At 39.7% G+C, this 26,110-nt stretch overlaps 1 protein-coding gene across 5 annotated transcripts in view; it reads right to left on the reverse strand.

Moving 5' to 3' along the window:
* The window catches only part of CERS6 (ceramide synthase 6), a 349,042-nt gene that overhangs the window by 234,203 nt on the left and 88,729 nt on the right, over positions 1-26,110 (reverse strand). For all 5 annotated transcript variants that reach the window (XM_045163992.1, XM_045163988.1, XM_045163990.1 and 2 more), the window contains exon 2: positions 10,191-10,296. In XM_045163992.1, coding sequence (XP_045019927.1) covers positions 10,191-10,296 — 106 coding nt within the window. The remainder of the gene's footprint in view (positions 1-10,190; positions 10,297-26,110) is intronic.

Here is a 26,110-nt window from a genome sequence, read left to right on the forward strand (position 1 = left end):
TATAAAATGTGCTGAGCTTGGGTCTCTGAAAGTTATTTGTTAACTTTCAGTGAGGCATGTACTTTGTGGTATTTTTCTTAGAAGAATACCTGGCTATACTCTCCTCTGTCTCTCAATTTAAAAATATGATAGAGAGAAAATGCACAGCCTACTATAAGAATACCCTGGCTCTACTATATTCTTAAAGGAATTCATTTTTAATTTTCATTTATTTTCTAAGTCTATTGAATTGGTAAAACATTCATATGGTTCACAAAATAAAAATTATCCCAAATTTCACCTTCCAATTTGTACCTGTTCTCTCAGTTCCTACTCTCCCCTTCTTACTAGGTAATGGGGTATTCAATTTCTTCCCAAAGTTATCTTGTCGAATATAAGCAAAGTTGAATATGCCTTCTTATATCCACCCCCTCACACCTTCACACAAAGTTGTTGTATTATTTTGGACTTTGGGTTTTTCATGTTACAATATATCTTGGAATATTTCCATATCACAGTATTAGGAACACCCTCCTTTTGTAGAACTATATGGACATGTCACAATTTATTTATCCGCTCCACTACTAATGCCCACTCAGGTAGCTTCCACACTTCCACTACTATAAACAATGCTGCAATAAATAACATTGTCATGGGTTATTTTATACACATATCAGTTCAGTTCAGTCGCTCAGTCGTGTCCGACTCTGCAACCCCATGGACTGCAGTATACCAGGCCTCCTTATCCATCACCAACTCCCCAGGCTTATTCAAACTCATGTCCAAGGAGTCAGTGATGCCATCCAACCATCTCATCCCCTGTTGTCCTCTTCTCCTCCCGCCTTCAATCTTTCCCAGCATCAGGGTCTTTTCAAATGAGTCCGTTCTTTGCATCAGGTAGCCAAAGTATTGCAGTTTCAGCTTCAGCATCAGTCCTTCCAATGAATATTCAGGACTAATTTCCTTTAGGATGGACTGGTTGGATCTCCTTGCAGTTCAAGGGACTCTCAAGAGTCTTCTCCAACACCACAGTTCAAAAGCATGATTCTTCAGTGCTTAGCTTTCTTAATAGTCCAACTCTCACATCCATACATAACTACTGGAAAAACCATAGCTTTGACACATATACACATATATAGAGAGATAAATTCCTGGACACGAATGTTAGCTGACTGGTTTTAAAAAATTAAACAGGTAATTCTGGATTAATTTTCAATACGATAGTTTTGCTAACTCAATTTCTATGTTTATCTTTATTAATTTCTTCCTTCTGTTTGACTTTATTTATTTTGTTGTTCTTTTTCCAATGTTTAAGCAAGTGGTTTTATATATATGTATATATATATGAATATGAGTTTTTATATGAGTACTACTTTAGCATAGTACATAAGTAGTACTTTCATCACTGTTTCCTAAATATTCTGAAATTTTATTTTTACACAAAAGTTAATTAAGAAAGCAAGAGCTTTGCTGATTTCTAGTATTAGTAAACTGTGCCTATTTTATAAATTTGTCACCATTTTAATATAATTAAAGGTTAATTTTTTAAAATATTTAACATGTTCTTGAAAAGATAGTATAGTCTCTATATTCAGAATACAGGGTTCTAAATGTACCCCTTTAATCATCCTCATTATGCTTTTTAGAATTAGTTGCTATATTCTGTTTTTTATTTTATATGTTCTGTTTCATATTTTGACCTGTCATGACCCAGACATAAATTAAAATTTTTTACTATTAAATAAGTTTTTCTTTTGTTCTTTTCTATAAGTATATGGATACACTCATATTAAATGCATGTATATTCATAACCATTTAAATTTCATTGTGAATTGTATCCTTTAGCAATAAAAACCCAATATTTCATTTCATTTCAACCTTTTGGTCCAGAACTCTTTCTTTAAATAAAAACAGATACCCTACTTTCTTTATTATTTATATTTGTCTATAAACCTTTACTCATCCTTTTATTTTCAATGTCTATAATTACTTTATCTAAAGGTAACTTTCATAAGCTATGTGGCCTAAATCTGAATTATTTTTCTTAGATGAGGTAAACCCACTTATATTCATTGATGTAAGTTTGTACTTTGTTGTTATGGTTAGTCACTAAGACTTGTCAGACTCTTTTGTGACCCCATGGACTGTAACCCACCAGGCTCCTCTGTCCATGGGGATTCTCCAGGCAAAAATACTGGAGTGGGTTGCGGTTTCCTTCTCCAGGGGATCTTCCCATCCCAGGAATCAAACTCATGTCTCCTGCATTGGTAAGTGGATTCTTTACCACTGAGCCACTAGGGAAGCACTTATTTATACTTCACATTAATTGTGTTTTCTGCTATCATAATTTAATTTTTTAATTTCATCAAATCAAATATGGCTGATGTCCCTTTCTTTGTGTGGGTAATAATCCACATAACCATAGGACTTTTCTTCTGTTTCCAGTCAATAAAAATTCCAAATGAACAATATTTAAAACTAGCATATTTCCTCTTCCTTCTTCACCTAATGCTGCTGCTGCTGCTGTGTCGCTTCAGTCGTGTCCGACTCTGTGCGACCCCATAGACGGCAGCCCACCAGGCTTCTCCGTCCATGGGATTCTCCAGGCAAGAACACTGGAGTGGGTTGCCATTTCCTTCTCCAATGCGTGAAAGTGGAAAGTGAAAGTGAAGTCGGTCAGTCGTGTCTGACTCTTAGCAACCCCATGGACAGCAGCCTACCAGGCTCCTCCATCCATGGGATTTTCCAGGCAAGAGTACTGGAGTGGGGTGCCATTGCCTTCTCCCTCTCACCTAATATTAGTCAGTAATTTTCTCTCTCAGAGTTTACTCATGTACTATCAAATACGCTCATTCTTCTATTACTCAATTTGGCTGCTTAAACTGATAAGCTTTGACTCCCAGCTATTAGAGATTATGCAATTAATGAACTTGCTCTACCTCCCACCTTCCTTCCCTTTTTCAGCTCAGTTACTGTAAGATGTATCATTTCTACATTGTGAGAGCATATAATGTTTACATTCTGTCCTGTCATCCTAATCCTCACATTTCTATCTCAGTTCTACAGTTTAAATGTATTCAAAACTCATCAATATTCCCAACAATCTCTTGGTCGGCTGAAATTAATACTTACACGTGTTAGTCACTCAGTCCTGTCTGACTCTTTGAGACCCCATAGACTGTAGCTTGCCAGGCTCCTCTGTCCGTGGAATTCTCCAGGCAAGAATACTGGAGTGGGTTGCCATTCCCTTCTCCAAATACTCACAATGTTTCTTCAAAAAAGGACTCATGGGAACAATTCCTCTCAATTTTTGCAAATTCAATATGTTTGTCTTTAGCCTTTACACTATAAAAACTATTTACCTAAATATAAAAATTCTTACTTCATATTTTCCTTGAAAATACTGGAAAATGTTGTCCTATACAATACTGCTACAGAGATGACTAAAGTCATTATGGATATTTTTCCCTAGATAAATGATGTAATTTTTTTTGCTCTTTTGCTTGTAATGCTTTGCTGTCCAAGAATTATTTCTTTTATATTTCAAGTCTAATATTTTAATAAGTCCTGGTGTAAACCTTCTTGGGTCTATTTTTACTGCATTTTATTAACATATTATAAATCTCCACTTATTTTACAAAAATTTTCTTAACACATTTATTCTACTTTGTTTTTCCTCAGACTTCCCTGGTAGCTCAGATGGTAAATAATCTACTTGCAGTGCAGGAGACCCAGGCTTGATCCCTGGGTCAGGAAGATCCCCTGAAGAAGGGATGGCTACCCACTCTAGTATTCTTGCCTGGAAAATTCCATGGACAGAAGAGCCTGGCAGGCTACAGCCCATGGGGTCACAAAAAGTAGACTGCTTTCCCTTAAGAGACTCCAATTATACAGATGCTATATCCGCTTGCTCTATATATCTAATTATTTTTATCTCTTTTTCATTTCATTTATTTCAGCTTTATTATTTCTATCTGACATGTTCCCCACTGAGATTTCTGCAACATTTAGTGTTTCCTGTGTTCTTTCCAAATTTGTCTTCATTTCTGTGATCGTTTTAGTACTTTTCCCCTAAACTAACCAGCTCATACTGCATCTCTTCTTGTTGATCAACTATTTTTTTTCTTTAGGTTTTCTATTTCACTTTTTATGGTCTTTCTGAAAAGAGCTATTGCTTTTTTAAAAATAAAGTCTATGGTAAAATATCTGATTGCAATTTTTAGTTGCCCTGTGGCCTCCTTTTTGCAGTGACAATTTTTGTTAGTAATTGATGTTACATATTCTTTTTCTTGTCTTTGATTCCATGTGTTTCTTCTTTATTACCCATCATTGACTAAGTTGGATTTTCTTGACCTGGTGCTGATAGTATAGGGAGCAGGGAGGGTACTTCTGTAATTTAGAAAAGTGAAACTGAAAGTTACTCAGGCGTGTCTGACTCATTGTGACCCCAAGAACTGTATCCTGCCAGGCTCCTCTGTCCATGGAATTCTCCAGGCAAGAATACTAGAGTGGGTAGCTGTTCCCTTCTTCAGGGGATCTTCCCAATCCAGGGATCAAACCCAGGTCTCCTGCACTGCAGGTGGATTCTTAACCATCTGAGCCCCCAGGGAAGCCCAAGATTACTGGAGTGGGTAGCCTATCCCTTGCCTCCAAAGAACACTGCCTCCTGAAAATGTGCCATCCTCCTGTAGTTTTCTGTGTACTTCTTCCACTTCTTTGAATTAAACTGAGTCTAGAAGGGCATCTACTAGCCTTGTTGCTATACCTAGTGTTGCAAACAGTGGATAGAATTTTGATCTTACCTTTAGGAGCTGTCATTTTTGCTGGCTTTCCTGAAATCTATTCCCACAGGGTCCTCTATCCACACTTCATGCTTTTTACATCCTCCTTCTTGGCTTCTGCCCAACCCCAACTGTTTTTATTTAGCCTTTCTATATATATTTTGAAATCTGGAGATATATATCTCTTAGTCTGCCAAAAAATAAATATTGTAAGATTTTCCTTCCTTTTTTGTGTATTTTTTATTGTCATGTTTTATAATTGCTCCATAGTTCTTTTCCTTTTTTAAAGACTCTCAAGGAAAAAAATTAATAATTCTGACTTACATAAATATTTTTATACCAGAAATACCCAGGTTAATTTCCATAAACACAAACATACAAGGATGGAAAAGAAAAAGAGAAATAGGCATAAAAGGAGAATCAGGAAAAACTAATCAGAAACCTGCATATAATTTTTAAAATACAGTGTAAACAGACCAAAAGCAGATTATAATATGATAATCTCATAATTCTCTAGTTCATAAAACCTAGTTCTAGAGCTGACAAATATATTTTACCCTTAATGGTTCAATAATTGTTTGATGAGAACATGAGGCTGTTAACGATCACAGATATATGCCAAAAGCTAGAAAGATATATAAATAAATAGATTAAATGATTGATTAATTTATATCTATCTCATTCAGATAACTCTGGATATAATCAGTTAAGAAACATGAACTCAAAATATTCACTAAAGAAAAATAATCATGCCATTCATTTGAATGAGTCTAACAATTTACAATCGGTGATATTTGAGCCCTATCACAAATCTACTGAATCAGAATCTCTAGAAATAAGATGCAGCAATCTACATTTAATACCTCAGGTGCTCTTAATGTAAATTAAAGGAGAGACCTCCTGGCCCAAATAAAAGCTCCCTCACTTACTAACTGACTTATAGCCCTAAGCCATAATGCTAATGTTATGCATGTTGCATAATGTCTGCAACAGCAGAGCCAATGCTCCAAAACACAATTCAGTTCAGTTCAGTCACTCAGTCGTGTCCGACTCTTTGCCACCCCATGAATCGTAGCACGCCAGGCCTCCCTGTCCATCACCAACTCCCGGAGTTCACCCAGATTCACGTCCATTGAGTCAGTGATGCCATCCAGCCATCTCATCCTCTGTCATCCCCTTCTCCTCCTGCCCCCAATCCCTCCCAGCATCAGAGTCTTTTCCAGTGAGTCCACTCTTCGCATGAGGTGGCCAAAGTACTGCAGTTTCAGCTTTAGCATCATTCCTTCCAAAGAAATCCCAGGGCTGATCTTCAGAATGGACTGGTTGGATCTCCTTGCAGTCCAAGGGACTCTAGAGAATCTTTTCCAACACCACAGTTCAAAAGCATCAATTCTTCGGTGCTCAGCTTTCTTCACAGTCCAACTCTCACATCCGTACATGACCACTGGGAAAACCATAGCCTTGACTAGACGGAATGCAAAAGTAGGAAGTCAAGAAACACCTGGAGTAACAGGCAAATTTGGCCTTGGATTATGGAATGAAGCAGGGCAAAGACTAATAGAGTTTTGCCAAGAAAATGCACTGCAAACACCCTCTTCCAACAACACAAGAGAAGACTCTACACACAGACATCACCAGACGGTCAACACCGAAATCAGATTGATTATATTCTTTGCACCCAAAGATGGAGAAGCTCTCTACAGTCAGCAAAAACAAGACCAGGAGCTGACTGTGGCTCAGACCATGAACTCCTTATTGCCAAATTAAGACTTAAATTGAAGAATGTAGGGAAAACCACTAGACCATTCAGGTATGACCTAAATCAAATCCCTTATGATTATACAGTGGAAGTGAGAAATAGATTTAAGGGACTAGATCTGATAGATAGAGTGCCTGATGAACTATGGACAGAAGTTCGTGACATTGTACAGGAGACAGGGATCAAGACCACATCCATGGAAAAAAAATGCAAAAAAGCAAAATGGCTGTCTGAGGAGGCCTTACAAATAGCTGTGAAAAGAAGAGAAGCGAAAAGCAAAGGAGAAAAGGAAAGATATAAACACGTGAATGTAGAGTTCCAAAGAATAGCAAGGAGAGATAAGAAAGCCTTCTTCAGCGATCAATGCAAAGAAATAGAGGAAAACAACAGAATGGGAAAGACTAGAGATCGCTTCAAGAAAATTAGAGATACCAAGGGACCATTTCATACAGAACTCAAGTCTGCTCAAAAATCAATACTTTTAATTATTTTACAACAGAGGTAGGTTCTCTGAGATATTTATAAAATTTTAGATTTACAGAGGGGAAAAAAAGGAGTGAAAAAGACATACAGATGTTACCTCAACAGGAAAGACAGCCAAAGACTATGAAGCAGTTCACATTTATCAGCTAATTTCATAGATGATAACTGCTCAGTCAGGGCATGTGACTAGTGAACTCACACAGGAATCCAGACTCAGAAGGGCTCACACTTGGGGTTTAAAATTCTATGGTTGCCATCTTGAAATTCTTGATAATTGTGTTAAGGGGATGGTGTTTTGTATAGGAGTCCACTGGGACAGGGAAGCCTGTGTCAGGGGTTCAGAGTCTTGGCTCTCACACAGTCCCGTCACTGTCCCCGGATGAGGCTGGGTACTTTACTTCCCTGTCCTCTAACTCCCCAGGGCTTCCAGGCTTCATCTTCCCACTCCTGCTGACTGACTACTGCTGCCCTAGGTGCAAACATGGAAAGGGATGGGATTAGGTGTTCACACCCACGGTGTCTCAGCCACCTGCGCCCTGGGCTAGCAGCATCCCAAGGTACTTAGTGGGTGACTCAGTGGGGATTAGCCTCTTGCTCACTCCAATCCTCCAATCCAGGTACCTAGTATGTCTTGGAGCAGAGAATGCAGTACACTGGCAGGTCTCCTGTCCACTATGGGTTGGGACAGTGGGCCTATGGAAAGGGAAGAGGCCTGTATCAACTTCTCCCAGGAGCTGGAAAGAGACAGAACTCAGCAGCTAGTGGGCTGTGTGTGCACTAAATCACACAGGGTGGGGTTCCTGGGTATCTGTCAGGGTTTTCACTTGCCTCATGAGTATGCCTAAGAGGCATGGCATTAAATACCAAATAAAAAATCTTGACAGGTCAAGAGAGAGAGAAACTACACAAGAAAGGAAAAGGCTTTCTTTTTTATGCCTTTAATGGCACCTTTTTGTGCTTTTTGAACAAAGGGCCCTGCATTTTTAGTTCTGCACTAGCCTCCAAAAATTATGTAGCCAAGTCCTGCATGCAATAGATTTTAAGGGTTCTAAGGGGATATCCCTTCACACTTGAAAGATGATAAACATGCCCTTCTTCAAAGATGAACTGGAACCATGGTCAAGGCTAGGATGCTGGACAATCATTGTTCAAACCCTCCAAATCCTGCTGCTTGTATTCTGGTCAGCAGATCTGTTTCTTTCTCATATCACAGATAACACTGGCGAACTACAAAGAATTCAGGGAAAAACAGTTCCAGCCTTGGCTGCATTTAATTCAAAACCTGAGGCTTCTGCTTTAATCATGTAGAAATTTCCAAAAGAATCACCTTGGAAACCAAGAGAATATGATCATTAAAATTAGCTAGAAGCAAATATCCTCCAGAGCAGTCAACCTGGCTGCAAAATCCTTTCATTACCTTTATAGAGAAAAATCCCCTAGTAACCATAATAAACATAAGGCAAGGGAAATAAAACATCTTCCGCAGGATTCCTAAAGGGAGGCATAACATTTGGGTAGAAAATTCATTTTTATGCATTTAGAGTAGTTCACAAGATAAATACAAGTATGTTGTAATCACATGTGAAACAATGAACCTATAACTCCCTATGTGCTTAGTCACTCAGTCGTGCCCAACTCTTTGTGACCCCATGGACTGTAGCCTGCCAGGCTCCTCTGTGTATTGGAATTTTTAGTCAAGAATACTAGAGAGGGCTGCCATTTTCTCTTCCAGGAAATCTTCTTGACCCAGGGATCAAACTTGCATCTCCTGTATCTCCTGCGTTGGCAAGCAAAGTCTTTACCTGAGTCACCTGGGAAGCCCTTATAACTCCCTACACATCTGCTATTTTAGAGGGAGAAAATGTGTTTGCTGCAACAAACTGATAAATAAAAATGCAATTTCCTTCCTAATATTTTCTTCCTTTTAACACTCTGTCACATGAGTCCCTTCAGGTTAGAAAGTGGCAGTCTAAAATCATCCCACAAAACAAAAATTCCATTTATTCTACTCTTCTTCCTAAAATTCCACTTATTCTACTCTCCTTCTTAGCAGAGATATAAAAAACATTGTGTGTGTTCTTTTACTTTCCTGAGAAGAATACCATTTTTAAAAGAATAGAGGGGAAAACCCTAGAGAATCCTGGCATAAATGTAGACCATAAAATAAACAAATATGTTTGAAAATTTGAATTAATCATTTTACAACAAGAAAGAACCAATAAAAATGGTTAGCAATACAAATACCAAAAAAGGAATAAAATTTGCTTAACATGGTCAAATCACATCTTAGAAGCCTGAGAAATTGTCCCAGAAAAAAACGAAAGCAGGAAAACAAACCATTTAATACGCAAACGCACAATATTTCTCATACACTGTTATGCTTCTCCTTTCTTTTCCATGAAAGAGTGAGAGAGAGATTTCAGTAAGAATAAGCTATTCGGATTCTGTGACTTGCATTTTCATGGCCTTAGCTTGAGGGTTTCTGACTTCCGTCTTCTTCCTCCTCTTTTTGTTCAGAAGGAGAGACCAGCTGGCAGTCGGTGACAATCTTTCCTCTACATCCTCCCTCTCTCCCCTGCTCGCCTCTTTCCAGCCTGGTTTGGACTTTAACTCTCAGGAGAGCGATCACCTCCTCCCCCATTTTCTTTACAGTGAATCTGTACTTTGTAACTCTCTGGACCCTCGCTCTTCATGGCTTTATATTACTGCTCTTCTTTCCCTCCATCACTCCCATTTTTGTTCACATCAGCCTGTGTATCATAACTGCTAGAACATATGGACAACTCCATAAGCAAATGGGCACTTTTCCTCACAGCTACAGTAATCATATTCCTCAGCTCTCCCCAGTCGCCTCCACAAAGTCCCACCCCACCGTTACACATACATACTGCGTCACATCAGGTGAGACTGAGGCATAGAATTCGTGCCCTCACTGTCTAATCTAGACTGTGCTCCACAGCCAAGCGTCTCGCACACTCTTGGGAGTAAACCCGCAGGTCTCAAACATGCCCACGTGTGTTTGGCTTCTCCCTTTCTCAGTTTAGTCCCACTGCCTGTGTGCTTTCCATGCTTTCAAGCATGAGGCTAGTCAAATGTTCGTTCTCAAATGCAACAGAGAGGGAAGTAAATGATTTCAGACTAAGAATAGTGGTCGTAACAATTTATATCCCAGAAAAGGACAATCATACCTTTGTAATTGCAGTGAAGACCTTTTCCAGGATGGCATTTGGCTGGGCAATCTGTGGTCCATTGGCCTGAATGTTGAGGGCTATGGCACATGGTTTGGCTACAAATCTAAAAAAAAAAAACAAAAAACACACACACATTATTCTCTCTATAGCTGTTCTTAATGTTACCATTAAGGTAACCATTACTCAATTGTCCCAATAAAGTGTTGATAAGATTTTATGGGTAGACATTGTCAACACTCATATATCAGGACCTATATAAAGCAGATTTAACTTTTTTTCTCCTTTAATTCCCCAGCAGTGACAGTAAAAAAAGAAATCTTTTTAAAACCTCCTGATATAATGAGACTGACTGGATAGAAAGACTACAAATGAGAAATATACCAGTATAAGATACATAAACCAAACAAACTATGATTTTGAAATGATGTATATTCTTCTTACAAGTCACGTTATATTTCTACTAAGAAAGTGTTAACTAACAGTATGCTTTTGATCAATCCCAGTCCAAAACCTGGCCCATGTTGTCTCTGTGATCAAAGTGTGCTATGTTCAGTCCCACGTTTTTATGACTTCTTAAAATTCCTTGCTTTACGATTATTTGCTTCTTTCTCATAAGGAGTCATGAAAGGTGTCAAACAACATGACGTCCCAGCCAAGCTGAAAAGTCTGAAATTATTACACACATCAGCTGCACCATTTTTATCGTAAGAAAATGACTATGTCAAGAAGAACAGGACGTCTCAGATACACTTCTGGCTGTGTTTAAAGTGTGAATGAGCCACGGGAGGCATGCAGACAGAGGACATGGGGCCTCAAAGGTCTGATGATGTCTCTAAAACCTTTTTTATAAGAAAAGCATTTGAGTTGTTTTAAACTAAACATTCGAGAAATAAGGTGCAATGCACCTTTTCAATAGTGACATTTAACATTTTCTATAAATGCAAATAATACAATATTATATGAAAGTACGACCCAAATTCATTTAATGTTGGCCAAAAGCAACTGATAAATATACACAACAGACCGTGAGTAAATCTTAGATGAAGTTTCTTTAATAATAGTGAATGGTGGGGGGTAATTCCCTGGTGGTCCAGTGATTAAAACTCTGAGCTCCCAAAGTGGGGAGCACAGGTTCAATCCCTGGTCAGGGGACTAAGACCCAGCACGCCACACAGTGTGGCAAAAAAAAAAAAAAAAGCGGATGAGTTAAAGAACAGTAAACAAGGGAGGAATTTTTTTTTTAAAGAACAGTAAACAAGGGAGGAATTTTTTTTTTCTTTAAAGAGGGATTAATGAAGTTTACATACATGGTACCTCATAATATCCCACTGGGTCCTATTTCAAGTAAAAGGGGAAAAAATGTATTCAAACAAAAAAATGGAATACTGTACATGCAAGCCTAAACCAGTAAAGATAAACACAGGAAATGCAATTTAATTCCTGTTTCATTGGGCTCTCTGGAACAAAGTTAGGAAGAATAACCACCTTTGCTAGAATGAAAAACACGTTACCTATGCCCTCACCTTTGTAAAAGAAGTGTAGTGTTTTTTTTAAATAACTCTGGGTCTTCACTAAAAACAGTAATCGTGGTGCTACGAATGTAGCTAGTGGAAAGAAAGAAACATGGATGGGCAGTGACCACTTGTTTCCTTAAAGTTTCCTGCTTTGTGGTTAGTGCCTCTTCATCGTAAGGCATAATGAGAGGTGTGGAAAGACATGAGATCAGCAAGAGTTTTTCATTTTTTAAAAAAGGTAAAATAGCAAAACTAGGTATACGAGCTAAAATCAACACTTCTAATGGTTTCCTTCTACTCTTCCCTGTGGGATTTCTCCCCAGCCCTCTCTTGTCTTTGTAATTCCTACAAATTCTTAAACACTGTGTTCAAATTTCCTTTTGGAATTTGGCATCAGCATCCTTGATCGAGAGTATGATCTGTTTTCTTCTTCTAAAGAGTGAAGAGTCTAAATGCAGAGGCTGATCACTTTATCCGTGAATGCGACAATGCCAGGAACACACAGGAGGGGGCAAGAAATCTGATCCACTGGCTATGTTCTGCAAATGTGCTTTTAATGTTGCCCTCATTGGGGTGAGTGCTGCTGACAAGTTAATAGACCTTCTCTGTGTACCCCACAACAGTGTGCAGGCAGACAGCAGGAGAGTCAAGAAATTCACTCAACAGAATCTCTTCAGAAGCAACTTCCTCACCTTTACTGTCACTTCCCAGTAACATACAAAAACATTCAAAAAGTTTCTTTTAGTATTTTATACAATACCATGTTTTACACCTTTCTCTTCTGCTTTTTAAACCTCAAATCACTTTTTTTTAGAAACACTTCTCTACATTTCCAGAACTAATAAGCATCTTGAAGAAGGCATATCACTTGATCATTAAACTTCTGAAATTTTGATAATCAAAATTATCAAATAAATATGATTCTCTATAAAACTTTTAAAACAATGTCTAAAGGATAGGTGGGAATTATCTGCTACTATCTGGCGACAGAGACCTAGCTTCAGAAATTGATCTCTCTGTGCCCAATGTCCTCATATGTAAGAAATAATATTTACATAGATAAATTGTGTGATTATACAAACACATGTATATGTTAAAACATAATATCACTTGGCCTCTTTGTCTAAAAGCTTTGATGGGAGCCATGTGTATGGTTTCACACCATACCATTTACACACCATGACTCTCTGGACCCAGCAACCCACACAGCTTCAGCTAGGCTGTGCCAAGCCATGTGCATCCAACAAGGTTTGAATGTACCAAGCAAGAAAAGGGGAGACCAGAAACAAGACAGGCAACTAAAAAAGACAAGGGTCAGCAGGTAAAATAACCACTTGCCTCAGTTTACCCTCAGAGCTTGGTTGTCCCAGCATCATTATTAATGGTACCCCCTTACTGACAAGAGCATTCCTGCTTGATATTCTGACACAATAATTTTATAAGTGTGTGAGCAATAAATTGTAGTGACCCTCATCATCAAGCCTCAGGCTTGATGGACACGGGTCCACACTGGGTCCAGACCAGCACTGCCTTAAGGTTCTGAGCCCATCCCTGACTCTTGAGAGTCCCTTGGGCAGCAAGCAGATCAAACCAGTCAATACTGAAGGAAATCAGTCCTGAATATTGATTGGAAGGACTGATGCTGAAGCTGAAGCTCCAATACTTTGGCCACCTGATGAGAAGAACTGACTCATTTGAAAAGACCCTGATGCTGGGAAAGATTGAAGGCAGGAGAAGGGGATGACAGAAGATGAGGTGGTTGGATGGCATCACCAACTCAATGGACATGAGTTTGACCAAGATCCAGGAGATGGTAATGGACAGGGAGGCCTGGCGTGCTGCAGTCCATGGGGTCACAAAGAGTCAGACACATCTGAATGACTGAACTGAACTGATACCTGGTATTCTTTCCAAGTCCAAACCTTCCCAGATCCCCTGTTAATCTCCATGGCCCTGCAGGATGCTATGTCCACACCTGTCACAGGAGAGTTGGGGTGTGTGTGTGAGTGTGTGTGTGTGTGCGTGTGTTGCTCTTCCCTGTGTGTGGTCTCTTTCATAGAGGTTGCAATGAACCTTTCACCAAAGTGAAAGCACCCATCTCTACTGATCCTAGCACACACATATACTCTCCCTCAACCAGAGGAGGCAGGAACATCACCACCCCCACTCTGCAGAAAGAGAGACGCAAGTATCCTCTGCCTCTAGGGGAAGGGAAGCAGAAAATGTCATATTTCTTTCCTAGGAAGGCGAATGTTATCATCAGCTCCCCATCTTTGTTTATTGGCCAGGCTAAGTCCCAAATTCCAAGGATTTGTAGGATAGGATGTGAGAAGTGACAGTCAAATTTAATAGAGTTTAACTCAATTTAAAGGTTGAAGATCTTATGGTTTAAATGGCTTCTGATGGGTATGTACAATAAATCAAACCACTTGAATCCCTTGAAAGAAGTTACTGTGTCAAGAAATATTTTTACAGAACACCAGGCACACTGTGGGCACTCAATGAATATTTGATGGTGAGTGAATGAATGAATGATTGAATCAGCTAAAATATAATTGCACATGACCTTTCTATCTTTTTCATAAGAGCTGTGCATTTTAATTCCCTTAAATACCTACATCTACAAAGGGTCCTTATTTGGGACTCAGAGGGTAGAAGACTGATGGCTCAAATTCGAGAAGCTGTTTCTATAATTTCCATTGTCCCTATAAAGTCAAAGCGGCCCTACAGAGCTCTTGTGTAGGTTCTACCAATCTCTCACTAGGCATTCTCTTTTCAACTTACCTAGCACACAGAGCCAAACATTAAATTTCCAAGATTTAAAAACTTTCACAAGATAGGCAGAAAACATTAATTTCAAATTCCAAATGAGAGAAGAAAAAATAATTTTTATCATCCTAAAAGCAATATATATGTTTTATATAAATCTATATGAAAATAGAAACTATATTTGTTTATTCTCCAAGAATTTGTGAATCACTGCTGCATCTTTTTAAGAAAGCATGCCGCTGCTGCTAAGCTGTTTCAGTCGTGTCCGACTCTGTGCGACCCCATAGATGGCAGCCCACCAGGCTCCTTTGTCCCTGAGATTCTCCAGGCAAGAATACTGGAGTGGGATGCCATTTCCTTCTCCAACACATGCATGCATGCTAAGTCGCTTTGTCGCTTCAGTCGTGTCCGACTCTGTGTGACCCCATGGATGGCAGCCCACCAGGCTCCTCTGTCCAGGGGATTCTCTAGGCAAGAGTACTGGAGTGGGTTGCCATATCCTTCCCCATAAGAAAGCATATTAGACACCAAATAAAACTAATGACAAAACATCTATAATTTTATCACCTATTGCCATGGTTCATTAGAGAAATGCTGGATTTTTTCCTCCAATGCTGGCTCTAATAGAATTTCACAAAAGCTGTCTTTTACAAGGGTTGTGTTAGGAGAGAGAAAAACAGAGTAAGACGAGAGTGGCGTAGAGCACCTACAAATATAATAGTTGAAAGGGAATATGTATTTTCAAGCTTTGATGACTGCCACTACCAGCAAACACTCACCTAATTACTTTTTTTTATCAAAGGCAGTAACACTACCTTCAAAAGATCAAACATTGTGAAGTACTTTCATGTAGAATAACATATTTGAAAGTAAATATAGCAAGGATGTAAGCTTTGAAAAATACTAGTCTCAATGTAAAAGCAGAGAAAACACAAAGACATTCCTACTTTTTAGTTCTATTTAACAACATGTATTTGTATTTTAAACATGAATTGAATGTCTCTACACAGAATACCAAGGTAAGCTCCGGGCTACGGTGTGCACAAAAATCAAGTGATTCTTGCATGAAACACCTTCCAAATACAGAAAAAGAGTAAATTAAAAAATTTTTTGTAATGTAAATAAACATTTACAGGGTACATGTCAGCTCTCATCACTTAGTACTGTGTAATCAGGGGCTTTCCTGGTGGCTCATCGGCAGAGAATCCGCTTGCAATGCAGGAGGCGGGAGTTTGATCCCTGGGTCAGGAAGATCCCCTGGAGGAGGGCATGGCAACCCTCTCCAATATTCTTGCCTGGAGAATCGCATGGACAGAGGAGCCTGGCAGACTACCATCCAGAGTCACAAAAGAGTCGGACACTACTGAAGCAACTTAGCACGCACACGCTATGTAATTGTCTTCAGTGGGGAGCACTGACTCTAGCACTTCCTACACTTTTGCAAAGTAGCTGGATGTCTGTGGTGGTAGATACACAAATCTACACATGTGATTAAAAAGAAGTGCATAGATTTTGGGACTTCCTGGGTTGTCCAGTGGTTAAGAATCCACCTTGCGATGCAGGGAACACAGGTTTGATCCCTGGTAGGGGAACTAAGATCCCACGAGCCTTGGAGCAACTAAGCCTGCATGCCACAACTACTGAGCTCGCATGACACAGCTAGAGAGTCTGTGTAACGTAATGAAGATCCCACGTGTGCAATTAAGACCCAAATAAATAAATATTCTTTAAGTGTATAAAATTAAATCACACACACACACACACACACACACAATGTACAGCTGGGGAAATCAGTGTAAGTTCAATAGACTGTATCAATGCTAATTACCTGGCAGTGATGCCATACTATAATTTTAGTATTCCTTCTTACTACTGCATCTGAATCTGCAACTATCTCAGGAAAGATTTCGATTTAAAAAATAATTAGAAGCACTCTGGTTTTGATATGGGGAAATGAGCACCCAATAAATTGATTTTTCATCTTTAAAAACTGCACAACATGTCAACCCTCTAAAAACAAAACCAAGTACCTGAGGGCTCTGGAGATGGAAAAAACGCCAAGTAGACTGGAGAGGAGTCAAAAGCTGGAGCAGGAAACCAGCAGACAGCAAGCTCCTGTTTATTTATTTATATATTTGGTTTGCAGCTCAACTCTGAGATCAATCACAGCAGCAGATACAGCTTTGACAGGAAAACACACTCTCTGTCTAGCTGTGGGTACTAGGGATGGAGCCTGGGGAAATCAGATACTGGCTAAGGAACCACAAAAGAAAGAAGACAGAGAAGCCAACCCCTAATTCGGCTTAATAACAAAGCATGATTCTGGCTGACCACAAGCCATGTATGTACACGGTAAGCTGAAAGCAAGTAGGAGCTAAGGTTTAAAGAACTGAATAAAGACTGAAGCCATGGTCCACTGAGGGCCTGACAGGCTACAGTTTGAACCTAACTGAGTAAATCGTTTGTTAACACAAAACATCTCAACACTCTTCACAGCAATGTAAAAAAAAAAAAAAAAATTCCAGAATCTCTTCAATATAACTCTAAGAATATCCAGATACAATCTAATATGTTGATGGAAAGCAAGGAAAACATGACCCAAATTTAGGGGAAAGACACACAAAGAGATTCAGTGAACTTGAAGATAGGACAATGGAAATAATGCAATCTGAGAAAAGGAAAGAAAAAAAAATGACAAAATAAAGAAACAGACATTGACATCTTGTAGAACAATTTTAAAAAGGCTAACATATGGGTAGTTGGAGTTCCAGGAAAAAAAGGAGAAAGACTGGAGAAGAAGAAGAAGGTATCAAAAGAAATAATAGAAAGAAATGTATTTCTCAAATCCGATAAAAGACATAAACATACAGTTTGGGAAGTTCAAGAATCCCCAAAAGAGGTAAGTTCCAAAAAAAAAAAAAAAAAAAGAAAATACAGACAAAATCACAGTCAAACTGATGAAAACCAAAGATAAGGGGAAATATTGAAACTCACTAGAGAAAATGGCACATTGTATACAGGGAAAAATAATTTGAAAAACAAAGGACTTCTCATCAGACATGATGGAGGTTTAATGACAGTGAAACAATATCTCTAAAGTGCTGAAGCAAAAACAAAATAAAAAAAAGTTATCATCCCAAAATTCTACATCCAGCAAAATTTTTCTTCAAAGAATAAAAGTGGCAGGAAAACGAAGGGAATTTGTCTGCCATCAGATCCCCACTTCAAGAATACTAGAAGGACTTCTTTAGGCTGAAAGGAAGCAAATCCAGAGGGAAGCTTAGATCTCAATAAAAAATGAAGACCATCAGAAATGGTAAATATAAAACTACTTGGAAGATCTCTGAAAGTAATTATGACCAATTAGTAACAGATTAAATAAACACAATTATGAGAAATAACATACGTCCCATCCCAGACAGTGCTGGAAAGAAACCTAACGATGAACATCCAAGGGGAAAAAAATACGAAGAGGGGTGATTGATTTAATTCATTGCTTAGCCACAAGCACCTCCACAGACTCCAACATTCACCAGAAAGCATTACAAATGTAAAACATATGAGAACAGTATAGATTGGATATTGAAAGCAACCTGAATGCATGTTTAGATACACATAGGTTCATGTGCCTGGGTAAGTAGGTGTATGTGTGGAACTGTGCATTGTACAATTCTAACACAAAGATGCTACAAGAAAACATTTATGGAAAGAAGGTCAGGAAGAGATTGATATTTATCAACACTTCAGTTCAGTTCAGTTCAGTCGCTCAGTTGTGTCCAACTCTGCAACCCCATGAATCGCAGCACACCAGGCCTCCCTGTCCATCACCAACTCCCGGACTTCACCCAAACTCATGTGCATCGAGTCGGTGATGACATCCAACCATCTTATCCTCTGTCGTCCCCTTCTCCTTCTGCCCCCAATCCCTCTCAGCATCCGGGTCTTTTCCAATGAGTCAACTCTTCACATGAGGTGGCCAAAGTATTGGAGTTTCAGCCTCAGCATTAGTCCTTCTAACGAACACCCAGGACTGGTCCCCTTTAGAATGGACTGGTTGGATCTCCTTGCAATCCAAGGGACTCTCAAGAGTCTTCTCCAACACCACAGTTCAAAAGCATCAATTCTTCAGCGCTCAGCTGTCTTCACGATCCAACTCTCACATCCATACATGACCACTGGAAAAACCATAGCCTTGACTAGACGAAACTTTGTTGGCAAAATAATGTCTCTGCTTTTGAATATGCTATCTAGGTTGGTCATAACTTTCCTTCCAAGGAGTAAGCGTCTTTTAATTTCATGGCTGCAGTCACCATCTGCAGTGATTTTGGAGCCCCAAAAAATAAAGTCTGACACTTTTTCTACTGTTTCCCCATCTATTTTCCATGAAGTGATGGGACCAGATGCCATGATCTTCATTTTCTGAATTTTGAGTTTTAAGCCAACTTTTTCACTCTCCTCTTTCACTTTCATCAAGAGGCTTTTTAGTTCCTCTTCACTTTCTGCCATAAGAGTGGTGTCATCTTCATATCTGAGATTATTGATATTTCTCCCGGCAATCTTGATTCCAGCTTGTGCTTCTTCCAGCCCAGCGTTTCTCATGATGTACTCTGCATATAAATTAAATATGCAGGGTGACAATATACAGCCTTGACATACTCCTTTTCCTATTTGGAACCAGTCTGTTGTTCCATGTCCAGTTCTAACTGTTGTATACTGACCTGCATATAGATTTCTCAAGAGGCAGGTCAGATGGTCTGGTATTCCCATCTCTTTCAGAATTTTCCAGTTTGTTGTGATCCACACAGTCAAAGGCTTTGGCATAGTCAATAAAGCACTTATTAAGTGTCAAATGCTTTGCAATGTTTTATTCTTTTTTAAGTTCAACTACAACCCTTCTTTAATCCCATTTTACAGAAATATAAAATAAATCTAAAGAATTTAAAGAATCTGCTTAAGATCTTAATACAAATAATTTAGACAAGATTTAGACCTGGTCAATCATAACAAAATCTATTAATAAAAACATTTCTCTTTTCCCTAAAATAATAAAAGTTGATTAAAAAGGCACTGTTAAAATAATGTGAAGTAGTCATACACCTAAACTCAGAAATCTCACTTTTAGACATTTATCTTGGGAAATCTGTCAAACAAAGCAAAAGAGCCATAAATGGAAAAATTTTCATGCACCATCATTTTATAATAGGAAAATGGTAAACAGCTTAATGATTCACTAACAAATGACTCATTTAATACCTATGATGTGTCAGCCTTGCTTTAAGTGTTGGGGACACAACAGTGAACAAAATTCCCTACTTTTATGGAATTTACGTTCTAGCTGGAAAGAAGGGAGATGAAAAATAAAGTGGTACATGTGATGCAAGATAGTGAAAAATAAAGCCTGCTAAGAAGGATGAGGTGGGGTTGCAATTTTCAATGGACTGGTCAGGGAAGACTGCTGAGAAAGTGAACCTATTCCTAAGAAGATAAGGAAATCACACAGGAAGAGAAGTAGAAGAACATTCTGGAAAGAGCAGCAGCTAAGGGCAAAGCCTCCGAGGAAGCAGTACACCTGAGATTTGGAAGAAACATTGAGAGAGCCAGTGAGGCTTTGTTGTTTAGTCACTGAGTCTTGTCTGACTCCTTGAAACCCCATGGGTCTCCCCCACACCACGGGGAAACCCACCAGGCTCCTCCGTCCATGGGATTCTCCAGGCAAGAATACTGGAGTGGGCTGCCACTTCCTTCTCCAAGACATCTTCCAGGGATCAAACCCACATCTCCTGCATTGCAGGCGGAATGAGGCTAGAGCAGTACTCATCAGAGCAAGAGGAGAAAGATGGGGTCAGAGTAGCAGGCCACCACATCACTACACCTTGTGAGCTCTTTGAAGGACTCTGGTTTTCATCTAGAGTGAGGCAGGAAGCCACTGCAGGACTCTGAGAAGAAAACCTAAATGACTGATTTATATTTAAATGGAATCACTGGCTGCTTTCTTGAGAACAGACTGAAGGGGAGCAAGAATGGGAGCAGCCAAGCCAACTGAGGGCGGGGTGCAGGGGACGGTCGCTCCAGTTATACTGGCAAGAGATAACAGTGGTCCAAAGGGGGTGGTGACAAAAGAGGCGGTGAGATGTGGTCAAGTCCAGACGCTATCTTGAAGGTTGGGCCCACAGCATGCACTGGACTGAACATGGGATGAGAGAGGAATAAAATGATCCTGGCAGGTCTTTGGCCTGAGCCCCTGGAAGGACAGAGTTAGCCTGAGGGTAGTAAATGTGAGGTTAGGCTATTAGGCTTATAGGTGGAAATACCAAGTAGGCAGTTGGATAAAGTAGTCTGGGGTTCAGGAGAGGTCTGGGTTAGAAATACAAATTTGGTGTCATCAACATACAGACGCCAAATAACGTCATAAGACTAATGGAATCATGTCCATACTCTGAAGGCTGGGCCTGATAATTTGAAATATAATTGAGGATTTGGAGAAAAAGAATGCCAATAAACTGCTCATGGAAATTTAGTAAAGACTGCTGAGAGGATATAAATGAGTAGTTCACAGAAATGAGCAACAATAATCAATAAGCAGATGGAAAGATGATCAAGCTCTCTTTTTTCCAAATGCCCATCAAAGCTCCTTTTTTTTTTTTTAAAGGTTAAGCTATTTATTTATTTATCTATGACCGTGCTGGGTCTTCGTTATTATGTGCCTGCTTTCTCTATTGTAGCAAGCTGGGGCTGCTCACTGCTGGTGGTTTTTCTTCTTATTGAGCAGGGGCTTTAGGCAAGCAGGCTCAGTAGTTGTGGCACATGGGGCCCAGTTACCCCGAGGCATATGGGATCTTCCCAGACCAGGGATCACTCCGGTGTGCCCTGCATTGGCAGGCGGACTCCCAGTCACTGAACCACCAGGTAAGTCCTGACTGCATGCGTGTGTGCTAAGTCACTTCAGTCCTGTCCAACTCTTTGTGACCCCACGAACTGTAGCCCACCAGGCTCCTCTGCCCATGGAATTCTGCAAGCAAGCATACTGGAGTGGGTTGCCATTTTCATCTTCAGGGCATCTCCCTGACCCCAGAGATCGAACCCAGGTCTCCTGCATTGCAGGCAGATTCTTTATCATCTGAGCCACCAGGGAAGCCCTCATATAAATTTCTAACACATAAAAGAAGTTGAAGATATACTACTGCCAGATTATAGGATTGTGGCTTACTTTAACATTCTTTTTTATGCTTTTCTATGTTTTTTGGACACCTAAAATGAGAGCTCAAATTTTTAATACCAAAAATAAAAAATAAATATCTTTAAAAATAGAGATGAACTGGATGGTCTCTATGTCAGGTAAGACTCAAAACCTCAGTGACACCAAAACAGAAACATGAAAAGCCCTAAGACAGGCGCAATTCAGCTGATTCCATGGAGCTCTTCAAGCAAGGGTCTCCACTGAGACTTAGACAAGGAAAAGCACAGTAGGTAGAATAAAAATAAAAATGCTATTTCAGGACCTTATCAAGTAGAGAAAAGGATGAAGTTCAAGTCAATGGGCACAGCAGAAGATACAAAATGGCACAAAGTCACTTCAAGAAAAATGTTACCAACATTAACTAAAGATGCCAAGAGGGTTTTGAGATGCCTCCAGAAAATAATTGCTTCTGTCTGTGCCTAGCAACTCCACAGAACTTTTCTATTTCTTTATCTATATAATAAAAATCATAATTACATTCTGTTCATGTTGGGGAATATTTCCAAATCATCATCATCTTGAGACCAATTGCAAAGGGATAGAGCTAGGGGAAGATGGCATGCAGAACAGCAGGCAGACAGAAGACAACTCTCCTCAGGAAAAGAAAATATGATTTTTTTTTCCAGGTAGACTCATAGAGTAGAAAGGAAGATTCCTTTAGACAAACCCATATCCCAAGTGAATCTGTTCTGAGGTCAGAATGTTGGAGAGCTCTTTAACATTTCTAAACCCTAGTTATCACACTTAAAAATGAAGAAAGTAAAATCTACTTTGCAGAATGTGTGTGAGGATTGACAGAATAGGTATAAACCTCACACCACAGTGTTCAACATTTGGAAAATATTCATTAAGGGCTGGCTAGTTTTAAATTTTCATTGTAAGGAGCACACATTCCACACATTAGGAGGACTTCTTGTCTGGGCTGGATAGTAAGGTGGAGTGGGAAACTTGTTTTGGAAAAAAACAGAAGGATGGCAATAATTCAGGAAAGAATCATGGAAAGAACATTTGAGCTTACTATGTCGCCTGGTCCAGCTTCCTTTTTTCAAGCAGAACTTTCTCTCTAGAGAGATCATTCAAAAACTTTCTTCGAACATGAAATCTCCCTGTACATTTCTCTGCAATTTCCTGTGTCTCTGTAATTATTTCAAAATTTTAAAAGTAGAAAAAAACACTCCCCTTGGTATCCTATCTTAGTTTTTCATCACGTTTGACTTAAAGTGTTCTTCCTGCATCATTCTTTCCAACTGAAATATAAACCCATTTCCCCATTTCTCAGCCCTCCGGAGAAGTGGTATAATACTTTGAAAACACTGATTAAGTCATCCTGCATTCCTCTTCAAGAATAAACAGCGTGGACCCCATAAACCTTTCTTCTTCCATCTTTCTCTAGCTTACCTTTAAATGTTCATTTTTTTAGTATTTTAAGGATTATTTTCTGAATCTAACTTTATTCTTCTCTTAAGAGAGTGGAGGAGACCCTTAGACAATAGCTGCTTTTATTAATAAATAATCATGGGGGGAGACTTTGGTGTTATTGTTGCTATTGTTAAAAACAATTCAGAAGAGGCTTTCTGAAAAATACAGCTAAATCAGAAGTAGCTTTAGTAGAAGAGACCTGTCAGTCTAGCCTACTCCAATCTCTTCAGGGGTGCAAATCAGAGGCTAGAAAGGCTGAGTGCCATCAGCTGAGAGCTGAGATTCTTGGAAAGCCCAAGCTGCCTTGAGAAATGTCAAAATTGCCTCCACTTGCCATGTATTTCCAGGATTCTTAAAAAATAAATAACAAAAACTCTAGACTTCAGATATTTCACGATGAGTTCAACTACTCAAGAAAAATACAATCTAGCCATTAAAGATGAAGTTCATAAAATTCAAAGAAACTGTGTCTTTCTCTTAAACAATGAAAAATATGCCCCTGTGTTTTACATAAAATAAGATGCAAAGGGCATTAAAGATATTTATAAGAAGGAAAACTTGTACAGTGTATATTTACTGAATATATACAAAAATATCTTTGTAGTGAGGAAAGTCTTTAAAATATTACCACTGCTGCTGCTGCTGCTAAGTTGCTTCAGTCGTGACCGACTCTGTGCGACCCCATAGATGGCAGCCCAACAGGCTCCCCTGTCCCTGGGATTCTCCAGGCAAGAATACTGGAGTGGGTTGCCATTTCCTTCTCCAATGCTTGAAAGTGAAAAGTGAACGTGAAGTCGCTCAGTCGTGTCTGACTCCTAGCAACCCCATGGACTGCAGCCCACCAGGCTCCTCCATCCATGGGATTTTCCAGGCAAGAGTACTGGAGTGGGGTGCCATTGCCTTCTCCAAAATATTACCACTAGGAGGAAGCTATTTTCACAACATTATGATGCTTATAAAATTACCACGATGGTCAGTGAATCCTTGGGGAATAGCATACCTGTATCAGAAAGGCTTTATTGTCAACCTGCTCTCCTTCGCATATTGAGAATGATACCATCCGGAGCTCTCACCGAGGGATACAACGGCGCCTTCACAGAATCTGCCTGTCACTCTGTCGGCTATGCCTCTTTTAACTTACTGACTGCAATTTGGGCAACTCCATCTCTAGCTACTGCTTCCAGCACATTCCGTCAACTTTTGACATATAGCACACATCAGGAGCTCTGCCAGAATGCTGCAGTTCCCTTTAACTGTACCTCTCAGCACTCTTTCACCTTCCTGGTCATCGTCTTCACCCTCGCTCTGTGATGGGGTCTAGGCATCCCTGATCACTCACCCCTCATGTGACCAGCTGAGGAGGGCAGAGATACAGGAAGCCGGGTCTTCAAGGTCTGCTGACAGATTGTCTTACAGGACCTTATTAATAGTAGATTCGGCTCGAAACTGGCCCTAAAGCTAAATGTTAGGTCTGGGAGAGTTCCAAGCCTCCCCGTAATCCTTTAATTCTTTACATTTGCCAGTTGCCTCGTAATTCACCAAGCGCTTTCACACTGCATCTCAGTCAGTCTTCAAAATACCTCCAAGGGATATGCAAGCAGATTTTATCATCACTGTTTTACAAAAGAGGAAAAGAATTCAATGTTTCAGTGACTTGAACTAAAAATTAAGGAGGAGAGAGAGGTGCATTCAATACAAATCCCTCTTATTCTATTCCCAAAACTGTACTCTCCAGTATTTCCGACTGTCTTGAGTTGGTTACACAGGCTCACAAGTCTCTGAACATTTTTTTTGGCCCAGATACCAGGACCACAAGGACTGTCCACAAAACCACTAGATTTGATCATCAATGAACCACGCCTGGTTTTATTTCACTCCTGGTCTACCACCGAAGACTTCTGAGTATGTGTAGAGGTAAATGAAGATTGTGCCCTTGAGCTTAATGGTGAATTACCAATTACACAACAACTTTACAGAATTTCAAAAGAGTGAAGGAGAGTTTCATAAAGGTTTTCATTTAAGCTCATGATCAACCAGTATGCCAGAACCCTCCCCCCCCAGAAGAATTTGGTAGCATAACACCAATTTTAACACCAACCACCTATCATGTGTTTCTCTCATGAGCAAAGAAGACTGTGAAAAAATCAGTATGGACAGCACCCTCCAACTGACAAGAATGGAGAATAATTAAGAAAGCTGACATCAGCAAAATCAGTTCTGTCTATAAAATGGTAGAAGCGGAATGATAGTGTACCTGGTGCACTGATCACAGTGCTAGGTCACAGCAGGTCCTCGGCGACTAATCTCTGTCACCCCTCAGAAGCCCCCATTGCAGTATCGCTCAAAGATGCCTACAGCCTCAGCAGACACCTTCCCATAGACAGAGATCAGGTGTAACGAACGCACGACAGTATTTACTTCATCATCGTAACAGCTTACTTTCATCCAAGGCCTCATACTTTTTATGAATACTCTTGCTTACCTAACTTCACTTGACTCCGTAATGAGCATTATCAAAGATTTATAGGTGAGAAAACCGAGTGTTGTCCAGAAAGAATGTTGTCCCCAAACCTAGAGCCAAATCAGATTCTAGGATAGACAGCTTCTATAAGTTGGCTGCCTTTTCCTATTCCTTTCTCATATTTAACATGCTGTCCCAAGATGGAACTGTGGGGGTGGGGTGGGATGTGAACTTAACAAATTTGTCTGTAAATCCCTCAAGCTGTGCTGCAACTTTTGCCCAACTCTCTCAGGTCAACAGTGGGCAGTGTGTGTTCACACCACACTTTGGCACAAGTTAGGAGTTCTCTCTGAGAGTGTGTGTCCACAAAGACCTAGTCAGGAAAATAAAACCCACAGGTTATTTTAACAGAGAGAATATAATATAAGTGAAGTGAGTGAAATCGCTCCGTCGTGTCTGCTCTTTGCAACCCCATCAACTGTAGCCTACCAAGCTTCTCCATCCATGGGATTCTCCA

This window comes from Bubalus bubalis, chromosome 2 (assembly GCF_019923935.1).
Source record: "Bubalus bubalis isolate 160015118507 breed Murrah chromosome 2, NDDB_SH_1, whole genome shotgun sequence".
In the NCBI taxonomy this organism is placed as follows: domain Eukaryota; kingdom Metazoa; phylum Chordata; class Mammalia; order Artiodactyla; family Bovidae; genus Bubalus; species Bubalus bubalis.